Source organism: Pelecanus crispus, chromosome 3, assembly GCF_030463565.1.
Source record: "Pelecanus crispus isolate bPelCri1 chromosome 3, bPelCri1.pri, whole genome shotgun sequence".
NCBI classification, from domain to species: domain Eukaryota; kingdom Metazoa; phylum Chordata; class Aves; order Pelecaniformes; family Pelecanidae; genus Pelecanus; species Pelecanus crispus.
This window is the reverse complement of record NC_134645.1, coordinates 70,458,530-70,477,114: the sequence shown is the minus strand read 5'-3', so window position 1 is coordinate 70,477,114 and position 18,585 is coordinate 70,458,530. Positions and strand designations below refer to the sequence as shown.

The window sequence follows — 18,585 nt, the reverse complement described above, 5'->3', positions numbered from 1 at the left end:
GTTGTTACCATCAATATTTGATATGGTTCAGAGGACAATGAGGTAACATTCTTAAACATAATGGGGTTTGTGCCTGCTTCATAAGCAACCAGAGAGCTCCACTGCAGAAAATGCAAACTCTGTGCATCACAGTGGAGCAAATTGAAGTACTTTATCACATGATCATTCATTTCAGTTCAAATATAATCTAATAAACCTTATGAAATTCATAAATTTAATTTGGAACCTTGCCTGCATCATTTGTTACGTCAAGAAACAATTACTTAACACTAATTTCATCACAATAATTTAAAAAATGCAACTTCTTTGTTTTAGTCAATGAAAGTTCCACTTCATCTGTAGAGTGAATTTTGTTCAAAAGGGACATTGAGGTGAGAAAAAAAACCTGGTTCTGTGGTCATGGCTTTAACTTACACAGGCGTAGGAATCCATTCATTTGTATCAAAAATGGAACATAACCAAATCAGTAATACATGCCTCTGTTAAAAGATGCCATCTAAAATAGACTTTTCCTATGTTTGGTTTAACCACTGACTCTGTATGCTTAAATTATTTTGTTAAAATCTCTAGGACTGGGAAAAATGGCACAATATCAGTGCGAGCTCTGGATGGTCCTAAAGCCAGCATTGTGCCAGCCACATTCAGTGCTGTCTCTCCACCTGGATACACCATTCTGGATGTAGATGCTAATGCCATGCTGTTTGTTGGTGGTTTAACTGAAAAAATAAAGGTAATGTCTTCTCTGGTGCTAGTGTATTAACTGGCTATTTATGTGGACCATTTTCATTATTGCTTACAGTAGAAACAGTAAACTTTAATACGCCGGTGATGTTGTAGTAGTTGCTTTAGTAGCAAATAGTGTGCCTGCACTCTTGAAAGGTTATTAGGATTTGCCTAGCCATGTAGGTGCACAGACCTGAAGTTTCTCTGCCCATCCTGTTAATTTCTAACGAGAAGCCTGGTGGCTGGCAGTATTGGTGCAGCATTTAGCCCAAAAAACTAATTCCTGCTGGGTAGCTGGGTGCTTTACCTCTGACACACTGCTGCCCCGACAGGCTTTCACTGTCAGGAACAGGAACTCACTTCTGTTCCCGTACATTCCTGGTCTCCTAACCATGTATATAACAATACATATTCCTTTGCATTCAGGGATTTTTTTCTTTATCATATACCCACAATTTCATTTCCTCCTTTTCTTTCCTTTCCTACTTCTGGCGTTTCTGCTTTATTTTCTAGATTTTTGTTCCTGTTTTCCCCCCATACTACCCCTCTTTTCAACTGCTACCTGCATCAGATCCCTGACCTATTTTCTCTTCTTTTTGCCTGTTCATTCTTCTGGTGACTGCTTCTACATTGCTTAACTTAATGGGAATGAATAGAAGATTTATGCCAAATAGAACGAATGGAAATCTTTCAGCAAAAAATGTTCTCCCATAAGTAGTAATTAGGATATATTTTCCAATGGAATTCATTACAAAACAATTTACCTATTTTGTTCCTGATCAATATTTTGATTTTTTTAATGTTGATGTTACCAAAAAAATCATTTAACATTTAAAAAAAGCTAACATTTAGACTTTCCCAAACCGTGAACTCAAAGAACTTTTTTTTACACCAAAGTTTGTATATGTCCTCAAGTGTTGAAATAGCACAATATTTTATGGTCCAACTTTCTAGTTTTTAGAAAGTTCAGCTTTCTAGATGGTTCTGGTTTGGGAATATGTAGATAGACATATTCCTTCCTTACAAAGAATAGTGTGGGTGCACATTTCCAGACAGATAAAGACAAAATCAGAGGATACAAGAGGAATAGAAAATGTAGATTCCACTTGCTTGAAATCAGTGTCTTGAAGTCCAGCTTTAGCTTCAAAGATATCCATGTGTTTTGGAGCACAGTCAGGTAACTCCATTTTAGGGATTCTGCACACAAAAAAAAGCAAGACTGAAGAGACTGGCACAAGTGCCAGCTAACTTAACTGAGAGATATCTGACTGACAAGCATTCACAGGAACAGTGAAAAAATTTCATGAGATTTTGGGCTAGGAAATTGCAAGTCAGTCTGTATTAGTAGAACTCAGATCTGCACACTCTGCTTTATCTGAAATGAATCTACAAAAAACCACAAAACATTTTCAAGTTTTGAAGATGCAGAGCAATGAATAACTGCCATGTACCTTTTTTTTATGTCATTTGATTTCATATGGGAAATAGTCAAGGAAGTCAATTGAAGAATTTCTTGGAGAATTATGTATTGGATAAAGCAGATTTCGTCATCTTTTTCTGTGTTCTCCTTACAGCCTTAAACAGAGGTTCTGGTTTGCTCTCTACCTTCCTGCTTTCTATCTAGAGGCAACTAAAGGTGTTTCCTTTATTCTGTTAGTCATATTTGTAAAATTAATGAATCATCAGTTGCTGAAAGTGATACTGCAGAGGTTAGTGACCCTTACAAAACCAGAATGGCCCCACTGGCTTTCTGTACTCTGTCCCTTTGATCTGCTTTTTCAAAAGGAATGGAAATAAACTGGGGAGTTTATCTCCCACACCTAATAATTCTCAGCTTGCTTTCATTCTTGGATTTTTGCTATGTCAGCTAAGTTTTAGTTTGTACTGTTGTTCTCACCACTAACAAATTTAACTACATTGGCATTATGTCCTGTTTCTCGCTCACAATAATAACTCGGTGGAATAAACACTCCACTGAGCTGAATCAGGACTGTTCATGGCTTGCAGTGCTGCGTAGCTATAATGACCACAGGCCCAAACACACACAAGTCCATTAGAGGCTAAAAGGATGTGTCTGCCTACCTCACTAAAATGCTTAACTGTCCGAGTCTGACTGCAGGCTCAGGAAGACAGACCGGCTCCGGTAACAATCGTAAGTGCCAGAATTATGATCAAAAGAATAATTTCATCATTCTGCATTTAGAAAAGCACTTGATAGTTTGGTTTATACAATATTTAAATTTTGTTGGCTCAGTTGAGACCCTAGAAAATGTGTGGTCAGGTGGTTTTTGGCTTGTTGTCTTTGGGTGAACCCCCGAAGGAGTCATGAAACTTCAAACTCAAACGCCAGCCTAAACCCAAACCTTATTTGAATTTTGTTTTAGATATCACTTCCAAGTTATCAGAAGGCAAGTGGTGCGAGTACTGAAACATAGTAATACCATTTATGTTTGCACAGGTCTAGAACATCAAACCTCCCAGACCAGAGCTTTCACCTGAATTCTACTTAAAAAAAAAAAAAAAAAAAAAAGCTGGTTTACATTAAGAATCCAGAGAATCAAAAATGATACAGAAATTCAGCAACAGCTTTTCTGTGCCACAGCATAAAGTAGTCTGGTGTCTAGTCCTCATTTCCACAGCAAAGCTGTTTTATTAGACTAATAAAAATGTTTATTTTCCTTGATGTCATCTCTAGGCTTAAGTGTTATACATATTTTATTGTGAAATAAAGAGCTCTTAGTATTACAGCCTGATGGTGGAAAAAGTGAGGCAAAGGTGTAAAAAGAGATCATATATACTGTCTGAGTAACCAGGCCCCAAAGCTGGTACCTACCGCTCCAATGAAAGATGTCATCACTCCTAACAAAGGTCATCTCACTTAAATTGCACTGCCATAGGAAAAATTAGTTTGAATTTTAAAATATTTAATGTTTCATCTACTGCTTTTACTCCATGTTTATAGGTAGTAGTATTTATTTAATATTTAAATGCTAACAGTATTTGAATAATATTTAGTAAAGAAGAATTACTTAACATTGAAGTTTCATGAACTGTGTATTTAGGAAAAAGTTAGAGATTTAGCAGAATCTCTAGAGGGAAAAGGGTTCAAGGGATCTTGATGTTTCAGGGTAAACAAAAGGACCTGCAACACAGTAATGTTTAAATCTGAACCCTTTCCTGAATGTTTTTCTTTTTTCCTTTTGTTAGATACAGTGAGGCAGAGGTGGGTAGTGAGCACAATTCAGCACATAAGACAGTTGTAGGATTGAGTATGAGGTGCGATGCTGAACCAGAACAGGAATTAAGGGTGCTGCAAAAGTCTGATGCCAGAACAGCCATTTTCAACCTCAGTAAGAATTCTCCAGGTATTTTCTGGAGAATTCTCAATTTTTTCGTCTGATTTTTTTTCTTTTCCTCCAGGTAAATAAAGAAAAGGGCAGAGGTAGGAAGACAGTGTATTCTAAGTTTGGTATGCCTGATATATTTGCAATGCAGGGTTTTAAATGCTCTTAGACTTCCTCTGTTCAGACACAGTCTGTGAATTAAAAGATAAATGATAACTTTACTTTTTGGGGAATTTTTGTCATCATGTGGTACAGTTGTCAGGCTCACCAAATGAAGATCTTAGCTGAGACTCTTTTCTAAAACCATGAAGCTCTTTGGACATTTACCAAGGTCACTGATTAAATATTAAGTCTTTGTCTCAGAAATCTGTTTTTTCATATTATTGGGTTTTGGAGTGCTTTAGATTTGTCCTGGGATTTTGTCCAGATCCCTTTTTGCATGCACCTTTGCAGTGTATTCAAAAAGAAGGCTCATTTTCAGTTTTTAAAAACATCTTTCATCTGACTTGAGTAGAAGACTATGATACTTAGATGCCATGAATTTCTCAGAAGTGACATTAAGTTCATACTTGTTGCTAATTAAAACCTTCCCAATTACCCTGGGAAATATCACCAGCACATTAAGTCTTTTTGAGTCATACTTTCCTTGAATATTTTCAAGTTGCACTTCTCCATATTCTCTTGCAAGATCTAAATATTCGTAATTGCTGTATGGAAAACAGCAGGTGCTTGTCTATCTCAAATAGCTGAGTATATAGATTTTCAATCAGCACATATTGATGAAGTGAAATTTAAATGAAACTAGGTATTTTTAGAAGGATAATTTTGAGCTGAGTACTCTGTGTACTGTCAAATATTACTACCTTGATCATGGTACCATGTTATGATCTAATGAGCATTACCCCATGTGCGTGACCCCAGCTTAAGGAGTTTTGATAGTATGTGAGTTTTAATTGCTTTGCCATCTGCACTTTTTTCCTGCATCCAAATTCAGCATGAATTTTACAGGTGTAGCCAGTTGAGTTCACAGTTGGTCTTCTAGCTTGGACTATCTTCTCAATTTCTAGGCTTTTGAGCATTAAATACAGTAGAAACATTTTGCTTATTGTATTGTGGGCAAGATTCCTCATAGTCCTTTCTGTGAAGTCTTAAACAAAAATCCAGATAGACCTTGAATAAGTGGGAGAGGGCAGCTATCTGAATAGCCAGGAAAGCTGATGGTGACATGGAAGCCAGGGCAGCTCCTCGTTCTCCAGGAGTGGTTCTGCCTAGGCCTTCCCCAGAGTCTGAAATATAAATGGGATTTTACATCCTGATTGATACAAAGTTTAGCTCACATTTTCGCTGATCGGTTGCACTATAGGAGGGCTTCTCAGATTAAAAATTACTCTTGATATTTAAAATAATAAGCAGCATCTTCTGGTATTTGTGATTTTCATACCAGTTATGCTTTCAGACACAGTAGATCACTTCAAATGGAATTCTAATGAGGTCTGTGTTTTCTGTTGCAGAAGTCAGATGCTGTGAGAGTCACCACCTTCACTGGCTGCATGGGTGAAACCTTTCTAGACAGCAAACCCATAGGACTGTGGAATTTCAGGGATATCGAGGGTGACTGCAAAGGATGTGCCGTCAGGTAGGTAAAGCACCGACTGTTTATCATGCTCCTTTGGGAACCTGTCTGCGTTCTGTGGTAAGCAGCAGGAATTTCCACAGCAGCCGGAATTTCCACAGCAGCCATCAAGTTTCCAGTAGCAGCTGCGCTCTGTATGCAGCGCTCAGAGTTGCAGGAAATACAAAGTTAGGTTGCAATTACACCAAGAGGGGAAGCACCCAATCTGGGTCGTAAATGTGGTTGGTGTCTTAACAGAATTAAGATGGGGTAACAGTGCTGTGATGGAAAGGCTCCTGCTAACCAGTAACCAGGGTTAGTCAAAACCTGAGAGAGGGTGATGTACACAGTGGGACTGAGTCTGGCTCATGGACAGCTGTGGTGTGGGTGCCTGCAGCTCTCGTGCAGCATGGAGCAGAGTCAGGTGCCTCAAGGTGGCTTTCACAGCCACCAGTGTAGTGAGCAGACCCCCACAAGAGAAAGGTGTTTCCATTCTCAAAAGAGAATGGGAAATCCTGTCCCTGGCAGTGACCTGTGGTTCCAGATAGGGTAAATGGCCCATCCAGGCAGACCAGGATTCACATATGTATGCTCAGAAGTCTCTTCAGGAATTTTAAAACAACATAAGTTATTTCCGTTTCAGATGTGTCCTTGTCCTTAGAGAGCTGTGACCCATCTTCATTCCTCTTTCCCACCAAACTAATCACAAACACTTTTCCTGTGCCGTGTCTCAGCTTCAAAAGCTGAGGGCCCTTAGACAGAGGCACCACCTGATACTACAGCATAGCATCTCTCGCAACCTTGTCTATGGTTTATGACTTTCACCATGACCCACTGCATGAAAGCAGTACTGTCCTCTTAGATACTCCTGGTTTTTTAGGGAATTTGGCAGTGTCAGTATATGGTATAGAGCTCATGCTGCATTAGGTAAAATAATTGTAGACCCAGTCAGGGAAGTTAAGAGTAGGCTGCTAGTTTGACAACCTGCTAAGGCTTAGCCCTTTGAAAATGATGGAAATTCCACTTGTGAACAGAAACAATTTTGGAAATATGAGAGGATTTCCTTGACTACAAATGCAGGAAATTTAAGGAACATAATGATGGATATATGCACTTCAGTTCCAAGCAAGTCATAATGGAAATGTATAAACCTTTCTCTGCATCTCCCCCTGTTTTTAACTTTCTCATTCATTAGTGATACTGTAGATCTGCTTGCTTGGAGTGGGGATGGGTGAGAGGGAATTAAGAACAAAAAGAATACTAGATTTGAGATTTGTAGAAAACTGTATTAAAAGCTCCCTTTTACCTTAACCCATTGTTCCAGTACCAGAAAGAGCCCTGTTCTCCTGAAAAATCTAATTACAAATCTTAAATGTTAAATGTAGCTATGGAAGGTGAAAGGACTACATTCACGATCCTTGTATGTGTGCCAAGATAAATGTGAAACATGTTCCTGGCCAATATTTCACATGTAGGTGCCTTGTTCAAATTCAGTTGAGTTTGTGATTAGACCAAAAGATTGCAGGCTTGCAGCTATCTGATATGTGTGACAGAAATAGACAAGAGTCTATCATAAAAATCATATCAAACAAACACAAGGCCTGATCTTTTCTGTTCTGTAATGACAGGAATGCCCAAAACTGTGGAGGGACGATGCTTCTGCTCTTGTGGTGTTTGTAATTTGTGGGTAAACAGAGAATCACAGTTTCCAGGGTTTTCAGTCTGGGACCCTCCAGAAGTTGTAAAATCCCTAACAATAACAAACCCAAGACTTACTGTAAGATAAAAGAGTTCATAACGCTATTTTACATTGAGGATTGCAAAATGAGTCATTACAGACCATGAGATATATGCCACATATTCTTCTTCCATCTTCCTCCCAGATGTGCTTTTGTGCTGGACAGCCTGTGAGCTGACCTTAAAGCTTCACTTGTCAGAACAGGGGTTTGATATGAAATCAAAGCAAGTTCAGGAAGGCTTCCAGGAGGCATCTCCTCACTCTCTTAGGACCCTGCTTATTTTTCTTTTAACCTCACATGGTAAAGGAAACTGGTTGGAATTGCCCCTTTTCAGCCCACAGATGGCAGACGGCGAAGGGACGGTCCAGTTCGATGGTGACAGCTATGCCATGGTGAGCCGCCCAATCCGCTGGAACCCCAATATTTCCACAGTCATGTTCAAATTCAGGACCTTCTCCTCGAACGCCCTGCTGATGTATCTTGCTACTGACGACTTGGTGAGAAAAACGAGCTAACCTCCATGCTCTTTACAGGTTTCATGCCATCTTTACAGTGGCTGAATTCATTATATGATGTTGCCTGTCATGGTATTTCACTGCTGTCCAAGTGAAGACAATGTTACAGTGTGGAAGTTGACTACCTAACATTTACTGACTGGGGAGCCTTACGTTAGACTGAGGGGAATTCCAACTTTTATGAAATTATTAATTAATTTTCATTTATCCCAAATGTTTACCTGTGCAAACATTGTCAGTTGTGGTTGTACAACCATAGTTTAAAATATCAGTGCGAGGGCAGGGAGAACATGGGAAGAGACAAGTCTTAGACAGAAGTCCTACTGATATGAAAAGTTTGCATTTAATGTGAGTGGCATTAAAGGAGAATGGAATGGTGCCACAAACAGGTTGTGATGGTGATGACGTTTTTACAAGGTCTACAAATGGTGCTTTTTACAGCTAAAATGACGACACCAAGTTGGGTGGGAGTGTTGATCTGCTGGAGGGCAGGAAGGTTCTACAGAGGGATCTGGACAGGCTGGATTGATGGGCCAAGGGCAGTTGTGTGAGGTTCAACAAGGCCAAGTGCCAGGTCCTGCACTTGGGTCACAACAACCCCATGCAACACTACAGGATGGGGAAGAGTGTCTGAAAAGCTTCCCGGAGGAAAGGACCTGGGGGTGTTGGTCAATAGCCATCTGAATACGAAGCAGCAGTGTGCCCAGGTTGGCCATCTGGGCCAACAGCATCCTGGCTTGTATCAGAAACAGTGTGGCCAGCAGGAGCAGGGAAGTGATTGTTCCCCTGTACTTGGCACTGGTGAGGCCGCACGTGAAATACTGTGTTCAGCTTTGGGCCCCTCAATACAAGAAGGACACGGAGGTGCTGGAGCATGTCCAAAGAAGAGCAATGAAGCTGGTGAAGGGTCAAGAGAGCAAGTGTTATGAGGAACAGCTGAGGGAACTGGGGTTGTTTAGCCTGGAGAAAAGATGGCTCAGGGGAGGCCTTCGCTCTCTACAACTACCTGTCAGGAGGTTGTAGTGAGGTGGGTGTTGGTCTCTTTTCCCAGGTAACAAGTGATAGGACGAGAGGAAATGGCCTCAAGTTGCATCAGGGGAGGTTTAGATTGGATATTAGGAAAAATTTCTTCACTGAAAGGGTTGCCAAGCATTGGAACAGGCTGCCCAGGGAAGTGGTTGAGTGACCATCCCTGGAGGTATTTAAAAGACGTGCAGATGTGGTGGTTAGCTACATGATTTAGTGGGACTTGGCAGTGCTAGGTTAACAGTTGGACTTGATGATCTTAAGGGTCTTTTCCAACCTAATGATTCTATGGTTCTTTGAAAATAGAGAATAGAAACATTTAGTTACATAGCTGTTCAAGGTTTATATTCACACACACTATCAAATGTGTGTGGATAACAGGGAGAAGTTATTTATAAAGACATCTGGGCAGATCCTCACATGAATCAGGAATAACTCAGCTTCGACGTCTCTGATCCAGATTGATTTGCATGCCTAACTGGGAACAGAGTCCTTTCCTTAGCCTTTTCACTTGGGCCAGAAATTATGTACGGCAGTTCTCACTGGCGTCTTAAAGAATTACTGAGCACTCACTGTTTTACAAAAACTGTGTTTGTGTAAATCAGTCTTATTTCAGATTCCTGTATTTTGGGAAAAATTATCAGAACTGCTGGAACTATCAAGGAGGAGGGTGTTCCTCCTGACTGACTGTAGTAAAAGATAACATTTTATTATGATAATGAAGTACTTACATAGTTTTCTAATTAATTTTTATAATTGAATATTGAAAGTATAATTAATGTGATTATTTTAGATGATTTAGTATAATTATTTTGAATAATTTATTATTAATTTATGTAGTTTTCTAGAAAAAATTATTTACTTGAACTTCTGAAAAACATTGGGAGCTGGAAGGCAACTGATCCCTGATACAATTTATCTGTTAAGATATTGTCCCACTGTATAAAAACTTTGAGGATGCTCTTTCTAATGATGCATGGACAGATATGCATAAGCATCTAGAATACTGAGTTTGTTAAATTTTACTGTTTTCTTCTTAACATAAATTTATGTTCATATACATAACATTATTATCACAGTTTTGCATAAGTATTCAGCACAGTAAAGTACTTTCATTCACCCTAGATCTGAGCACAGGTGGAACTGTCCATAGGCGAAATGATAATTAAATTTATAATTTCTCTGGTACATTTATGTCCTGGGTCAGAGTTCCACCATTACTTACTTAACGCCCTTCATGCTATCCAGTTCCCTGGCTGTTTGTTTTGCTCTTTGTATCCTGCCAGCTCTTTTTCTGTAGATACTGCAGCGTACACCATTGATCCAGTCAGCCATCTCATTACTGCTTAGATAGTGGTGTCAGTGGTTGATGAGAATAACAGTTCGTAGCTCTCTGTTGCTCCATCAGTACAGATCACTCTCTGGAAACCCTGGTAAAACAAGCCTGTTTACCATTCTTGTTTTCTACCTTGCAAGTTTAAATCTAGCTAAGGTATGTAGTAAATGCAGTAACTGTAGTACAGACATATACCCAAACCTGAGTATTAGTTTCAGGTAATTATAATGCGTATTTCTGTCTTCAGTCTAAGAAAATAAAAGTACAGACATCACATCAAAACTCGAGCTAAGTTAGAAAAATGCCAACTAAGTTAGCAATTCAAAGAGAAGAAAAGGGGAAAAAAGAACTTGCTGGCAGCAGGCTTTTGTACATTACAGTACTAGGCAGTAAATGCCTAAGTCATTTTTTTAAAAAGCTTGAAAAAAGTTGTCCATTGTCACCCAGGAAAAGCAAGTGTTTATTTAATGTCATATGCCTCTTACCAAAATGAACAAGAATCATAATTTGTGTATCTAACCCTTTTCATTAACAGAAGGATTTCATGAGTGTAGAACTCAGTGGTGGGCGTATAAAAGTCAGCTATGATCTGGGTTCAGGTACAGCTTCTGTTACCAGCAACCGAAATCATAATGATGGCAAATGGAAATCTTTCACCCTGTCAAGAATTCAAAAGCAAGGTGAGTTCCTGTGCTGTCAACACCATGACTGTCCCCGTTACCTGTGCAATACAGCTAACCATCTAATCATGGGGAAGATGATGTGCAAAACTGCTAGAATTATAAAGTTCTAGTGATTTAGCAACTTCTTTTGCTTAGATTACAGGTGTGTTGAGTTGCTTGTGAGGGACTGCACCGTCAAACAGGCCTTTTATGAGCAGATAGCTTAATTTTCAGGCATAATTCTGCTTTACAGTTGCATAAATTACGTTCTAAAATGCTTCTGAGTGGTGAAAGAAGAAGCTTTTTCATCAGTTCCTAGATGTTGTTCAAAATCATAAAACAAACTTGTGTGTTTTTTGTTAGGACAGCAATAGCTTTCATGCTATACAGTCCTCTCATGCTCAGCATATCCCAAAGCGCTTAAAAAAGCAATGACTTCAGTACTGATAGTACAGTGTCTCAGTAGACAAACACAACAACTATGTTACATTCCCTAATTATCTGCAGAGTGTCGTGATCTGAATCTGCATGGAAACAACTAGGAACATCTTCAAAAGTGCTACTAATTCTTTAACCTGTTACTGGTGCAACATGTGAAGTGGTGGCATCTGATAAGACCACAAAGAATGCTGACTATTGTGCTGGCAAACCCTTTTTGTTTGTTTGTTTTTAATCTAGTTACAGGACTGGTAGAATCTTACCTGAGCCAAATCCACTTTATTTATGGCATCTGTGACATTCTCTATGCCTTTGTATCCTGAAATCTTACTGCATTCTGAACCTTCAGGGTCACCACGAGCTCCTGAACACACTCTTGCTCCTCTGCCCACTGCAGTGCCAGCTCTCTGCCTGACCTTTGCATCGCAAACACAGACCCATTCGTCTGGCTGAAGTAGACTTGGGAGCCAGGACACTGGGCAAAATAACTCAGAGCTCTCACTTGTAGATTTGCTGCACCTTTAGAGGAGGAATACCTTGTTGCTAGCCAGTTATCTTAGTTCATACTTAACTCAGGAGGTATTAAGATAAGATACAGTGTCACATAATTGAAATTTATTCATACCATTCAAACATATCATGTGTTTATGAAGAGGATACAGGTATAGAAATGAAAGGAAAATTAGTCTATTTACAGTAAGGTACGGCAGGAAAGTTTATCCCCCATTCAATTCTCTTTCCCTCCTGAAAATAGTAGTTTGGTTTCAGGTTTTGCATGTTCCTCCTCTCTTTTAAGGCATTTATTTAGTCAGCTGCTGCTACAACAGACTCACCTGTGGGGAGAGCTTCTATCAGAGAACACTCTTCCTCCTATCCTCCTGTTGCTCCCTCCTCCTCACAGAGCATACGTTACCCCTTCTAGCCAGTCCTCCCTTTGAAATCTCCTAAGAGGTTGACAGGTCTTTCATCTCCAAACTCACTCTATTCCATCTTTAACCAGAAATCAGGCTGGTCACTTTTTTAATTAAAATAAAGGTTCATTTCATTCCTTAGGTATGTAGACAGGCGGTGGGAGGTGGGGTGTAGATTACAAGCAATCTCTTGCATTTAATTGTCTGAAGAAAAAGAAAAAAAAAGGCAGAAAGGAAGGAACTAAGGAAAGAACCCTTTCTTTGCATCCCTGTGGTAGAATATCCCCTTCTTCCTTGGAGGAGGCTGCTCAGCATTTTTCAGCATGTTTTGTTTCTGTCATTGAACTTTATATTCTGTATTAATGCATACATTAAAAATATACACGGAACAAGCATTTAAATGGGATGGTTGTATGTAGCACATCACTGACTCCAGACTGAGATTATACATGACAGCAACTGACTGCTTTTGGTCTGAAAATGGTTTAGAGTGACTGATCACCAATCTCTAAGGCACATAATGACAATGCTTAACAAACTTTTACACTAAAAAAATCCTGCTCAGGTGACAGCCTTTGGACTGAAATAACAAATTAGATGTAAAATGATCTCTTCTGTTTTGAATTTGTCCTGAAGTGTGAGCTCCAAATTACATTGACACAAAGAACATACCAAATTGAAACAGGTTTACAAAATATATAAAAATAAAGCATACAGAATTGCTATAGCTTTTCAGGTTGTTATGGAAACAGAGGAAACTGCGGGTCTCTTCCTCTGCCCGTAACTGACAATTTGGAAAACCGGTGTCTTAATTGCAAAATACAGCCCTCCTTGCCTCTCCCCTCACCTGCTAACTCTCCAAATATTTCTCTGTTGGTTTCTTACGTGAAGACATTGTTGTTTGTGGATGGTATTTTGAAACTAATCTCAAATCTCTTCTAGCCAACATATCAATTGTAGACATAGACACCAACGAAGAAGACACCATAGCAACAACTTCTACAGGCAGCCACTTTGGGCTCAACTTAAAAGGGCATGAGAAAATATATTTTGGGGGATTGCCAACCCTGAGAAATCTAAGGTAACGTGGCTCAAACTAATTTCTTCACCTTTAGTAAGGGAATGTAAATGCAGTGTAATCTTACTCTCTGTATCTGTTTCTCAAGTTCACTTGCAGTAAGTGAATGGTGAGCTCCCAACGTACCTGACATTGCCACAGCAGACCAACGCTTTATTTTCATATGTTGTGTATTTCAATGTATTTCACACAGCTCACATTACACAAATACAATGGAAATCATGGTAACAATGCAGTACAGCTTTCTGAAGTTGTGCAGAACTATGATGTAGCTCACTTCATCTTTTTAAGTATATTTTTTGTTTGATGAATAGAATCTGTGATTACAAACTTGCAGAAATGGCTCCATACCTCCACAAAATTAAGCACAATTGTTTACCTTGTGCATGAGTAGGAAAATTGAACTACAGACTACTCCTCACAGGATTACTGTTAAATGGGTATGCGTGTCTGCATAATCAGGGTCAGTATACTTTCAATACATGTAAAAATTTTGTGTTTAGATATCATTTAGTATTATTTGTAGGCACAAATTCCTGGACTCCTTAGATTAAATTCCTCCTGTATTCAGGAATTAAAGTATGTGATACAATACCCTTGATATATTTAGTGTAAGTAGAATGAAATATGGCAACCTTTTCCCTTCAGAAGCCTGATCCTGAATTTCTCACTCAAATAAAATTCCCATTATTCATTTTTTAAATATCGCATATTATTCTTGATAAATTTTAAGTTAAGCTTTAATAAACTAAATAAATGGGATAACAGATATTTGAATCTAGTGACTGTATTACATGGTTTTAAGTAGACCAGAAAACTTACTTGTGGTTTAAATGAATATTCAGCAGTTTTGCAATGATAAGAACAAGGGCGTTCTGTGCTACAATGAACAGATGAGCAACACAGAAACAAGCCCATTAATCTATGTCAGCTTTAGCTACATGGCATAATGACAGCCTTGAAGTGGTCTTGTGCACAAGGAACTGTTGGGATTAGTCCACAGGCTGTTCTGCAACTAAAAGAAAGGACATATTTGTTAATTTATTAGGTTAATAACTGACCTCTGATGTCAAATCACCCAACAATAAAAAGATCTAAGACCTATTTTACTCATGAATATAAGACTATATGATGTAATTGTGAAATCACACTAGTGCATAACAAAATGCCTAGAGCAATTGTCTTCCAGCAAATCCTTTGTGGTTGCTTAGAAAATCAGTGTACCACAGCTACTTGGACCCGTGATAACCATTTTGCCTACAGCTATGATTCATCAGTCACTTGGGCAAGATGAATGTTATGGTAAATTAGAATCAAAAATAGTGAAAGGGGGATTAGGGCAAAGCTGAACTACTGCGAACAATGGATGCTGAGGTACCTGTGACTTTGTAATTATGCGGTTGCATCAGATCTGCCAAATTCTTTTACATGGTTTGCTTTTACTCATGACCAAGTATAGCACCAGATTATAAAAGCTCTCTCATACATTACATTTTAAGGTAGCTATTTGTAGAAGAGCCCTGTTAATTATTATAGCTTGATAGTGTGTATAGAATCTCACCATCCATAATGTGTTGTTTGTAAATGATGTATATCTGCTTCACTGTGAAATATTTTGTATCTTGCTAGTAAGTATCATTTGCTACAATTAATGTAATTTTTGTTTTTGTTTTTTTGTCTTTCTCTCTCACCATAGTATGAAAGCAAGGTAAAAATAATCAGATTATTTGCATGACTTGCATGTGTCTAGTAAGTGCAGCTTGAAAGCACAGGCGGCAACGCAGAAGCAGCGTGTGGGCAGTATTTATACCAGCTGTTACGCTAAGGCTGTTAATTCAGCGAGTTGCTCCTGCTGCAACAAGCAAAGCTGCTCCCAAGTGCTTAACACTGTCATCTTACATGCTGTGCAAACACCTACACAAACAACTTTTCTTCACACAGCTGCTTACTTCAGCTGTGTTTGTTTATGACACTGGAATGCCTCGGAAGCAAAGCTACGGCAAGCTGTATTGCCGAGTTTGGTTCTGACCTCCAGGCTGTAAGAACAACGCGGTCCCGGGCCAGGCGAGGAGCGCTGCACTCCGAGGCAGTGGAGTAGATACAGAGGAGGGTAGGAAAGCAAGGTGCAGATTTTTGTGAAATTTGCCACTTCTGAGTTTAAGAACAGGAGGATGAGGGGGAAACAGGGGAGGTCACCTATTTCTGACGCTGTCTGCAGTTTGCAGCTCTTTGTGTCCGTTACTTTTGCTTTGATATGCTTAGATATGAACTGAACTTCACTGTTTTGCAGCTTAATTCCTGGCTTGAATTAGCAAAATGCAACTTCCCCTTCCCACCCTGATCCTGAGAAACATTATTTCCTCCCAAGCTCCAGAAAACTTTGCTTGTGTTCCCTTGAAACCAATCCTAGTTTGGGAAAAAAAAAAAGAAAAAAAAAAAAAAAAAAGCCAAGAATTTACGCAAGATCTGAATGAACTTGGTCCTTGTTTTGTACGTTTTGGAAGGGAACAAGGGAGAAAGGAAGTCTTAAGAAAACATCAAGCAAGTGTTCAATGATTGCAAGGATGTAGAGTTCACACGGGTTGGGAATTATAACAGCAACTGCTTGTAGCGGGACAGCGTGAGGGCAGTCCGTAACGGGACAGGGCAGGAACGGGGTAGGAACCTGGATGGTTTCTGGATGGCAAAGGCAGGAGACGATGGGCACTGCCGACAACGGCGTGGCAAAACTGTTCTGCTGCTGGGAAGATGAGTCTATAAAGGAACTGAGGAAGAGCTAGGAAATAAAAATGAAAACTGAAAGGTGACCATAACTACATCACTGTAAATAAAGCAGAATATGGATTACTTTAGGAAACCAGATGCTTACTTTAACTTATGCAGGGGATGCTAATTTGCCAGAGAATACACCGCGCTTGCTAGGACGGCTATAATGCAAAGAATGGCTTTCAGTACCAAAACATGCAGCTGAACAGTATCTGCGCAAAATGGTTTTATTTTGTGATTAATATTCTTTAAAATCTTTTCTTTCCTTCCAGGGAGCTGAAGTGTTTGGGTGTTTTTCTTTCTCCCCACAAATAACTCCTTATTTATTTTCCAAATTCATTTTTCTTTCTTTCAGCTGTTCATATTACTCACATATTCTACTAAGCACTCATGGGTAGTATTGTGAGTGAATTAACTAGTACTTCTTTTCTTTTTGGATTTACTCTCCATGGTATGAATGGCAACTTTTTTTCTGAACGGACTTTATAAGGCTTTTCTTCTTGCAAGCCTGGTTCAGATGTTGCCAGCAGTTCTGGTCTCTCTCTGGTGTTCCCAGGCCTGGGAAATCACACTTTTGCATTTAAGCATGCTAGCTTTGGTGTTATGTTCAGGGGTTTTCTCATTTCTTCTGGCAACCAGCTGATGAGCCAAACCATGGAACTTTGCAATTCTATTACATTTTCCTGTCTCGGATGGATAGTCAGATTCTGTTTGCAAACCCAAGTGTTTTGTTTTCTTTAACTACCTGAGAAAGTCTAATATATAGCTGTGTCAGAAGAAAATATGCAGTAGTTTTCATAGGAAAGATACCAGGAATATAAGATACATAGAAAACAAATGTCAGTCCACCTGAACATAAAGAATTCCTAAAAACAATTTTTTAAAAAAATTCATAAAAAAAAATTCAAATGAAAATTTTTTTTGGTCTTTGGCAAAGACTTCATCCAAAATGTTTGTATGCTGCTAAAGTTCCTCTTTCATTAGGATCTAGCATGCAAAAACATGAATGAAACATCTGTCTTCCAGTTAAGGTTTCTCTGTATTGTTATGATTTCCTAGCTTGTATCTTTCTGCTTTGCCTATGGAACAACTACTTACTTATTTCATAGCTTGCTGCATTTAAACACCAAAGGTGACAGCACTCCTTTACCAAAAAAAAAAAAAAAAAAAAAAAAAAATTAAAGAAAAGAAAAGAAAAAAATGGAAAAGATGACTGTTGTCAATTGAAGATGAGACAAATCTACCGTTATGCCTTTGAGTGATGGAAGGCAGAGTGCAATATGTGCTGATAGGTCGTAGAAGGCAAGATGTATTCATTTGAGTGTATGTGTGTATTTCAAAAAATAAAAAAATTCAAGCATCTGTGCGTCTGAAAGTGCATATGTGTGTGTCTGGCTGACTGTGTTCTCCCTAAACTCTAATTTTTAATATACATTGTACTTCTAATTTTTTTTTTTGTTTTTTTAGGCCTGAAGTGAACTTAAAGAAATATACAGGTTGCCTCAAAGAGATTGAAATTTCAAGGACACCGTATAATATATTGAGCAGTCCTGATTTTGTTGGTCTAACCAAAGGATGCACACTAGAGGTTAGTCTGACTTCCATGTATTTTGGTTTTAATGGGTATAAACGTTTTCTGGTTTCTGATTTTACAGCATAACATATTAATTGTGTAAGGCATATTCAGACACACATAGGGATCTAACCTGAAAAATCAGAAGGGTTATATTTAAGAGAAAGAAAGATGAATGAGTCTGATCAGCAAGCAGATCAGTTTTCCAGATGCTAACTTTTTGGACAGTGTCCCTGGACAGTTGTGATATCCCTATCCCTAAAGAGTAGGATTTTCTGAAATGCTTAGCAATGGTCTAGCTTTGTTTCAGCTGACTAGAATGGGAACTATTGGCATTAATGAGGACAGAATTAGGCACTGACGTTATTGCAAAAAACTTATTTTGATGCACATAAAATCCAAGGATTTAAATGATTTTTTTAAAAAAATTGTTATTATAAAATCATTCACTACAGAAAACCTGAGGTACTTTGAAAATCACAGTATATTTGGGGGTAACTGAAACAAATTCACCTTCAAGATAGGAACTGTAGAGCACTTACTGCTATGAGCTACCACTGAGCTGGAAGGCACATTTCTTACTGGTCACAAAGAATGTGCAAAATTGGTGTCATTATTTTAACTTCAAATACAACACAAGTCTATTTCTTTTCAATTGTTGCTGCTTCTAATTAATAGGCTTTCAATGCATATAAAATTCAAGGAGTCTGATCCTAAGTTTGAGAGAGAACAAAGTGATTTTCTATGGAAAAGAAGAGTCTTCATATATAAAAAAATATTTCCAGTGACATTTGTCTCCCAATAAACAGTTTGTATTTCTTCCCTGGAAATGTATGCTATTTAAGTAGTTTTGCAGCAGATG

General features: G+C 38.7%; 1 protein-coding gene across 1 annotated transcript in view; it reads left to right on the top strand.

The window, feature by feature from the left end:
* Nucleotides 1-18,585, top strand: part of LAMA2 (laminin subunit alpha 2) — a 290,911-nt gene that overhangs the window by 246,462 nt on the left and 25,864 nt on the right. The window contains exons 48-54 of the mRNA XM_075707711.1: nt 571-730; nt 5,579-5,703; nt 7,753-7,915; nt 10,831-10,975; nt 13,249-13,387; nt 15,081-15,092; nt 17,618-17,738. Coding sequence (XP_075563826.1) covers nt 571-730; nt 5,579-5,703; nt 7,753-7,915; nt 10,831-10,975; nt 13,249-13,387; nt 15,081-15,092; nt 17,618-17,738 — 865 coding nt within the window. The remainder of the gene's footprint in view (nt 1-570; nt 731-5,578; nt 5,704-7,752; nt 7,916-10,830; nt 10,976-13,248; nt 13,388-15,080; nt 15,093-17,617; nt 17,739-18,585) is intronic.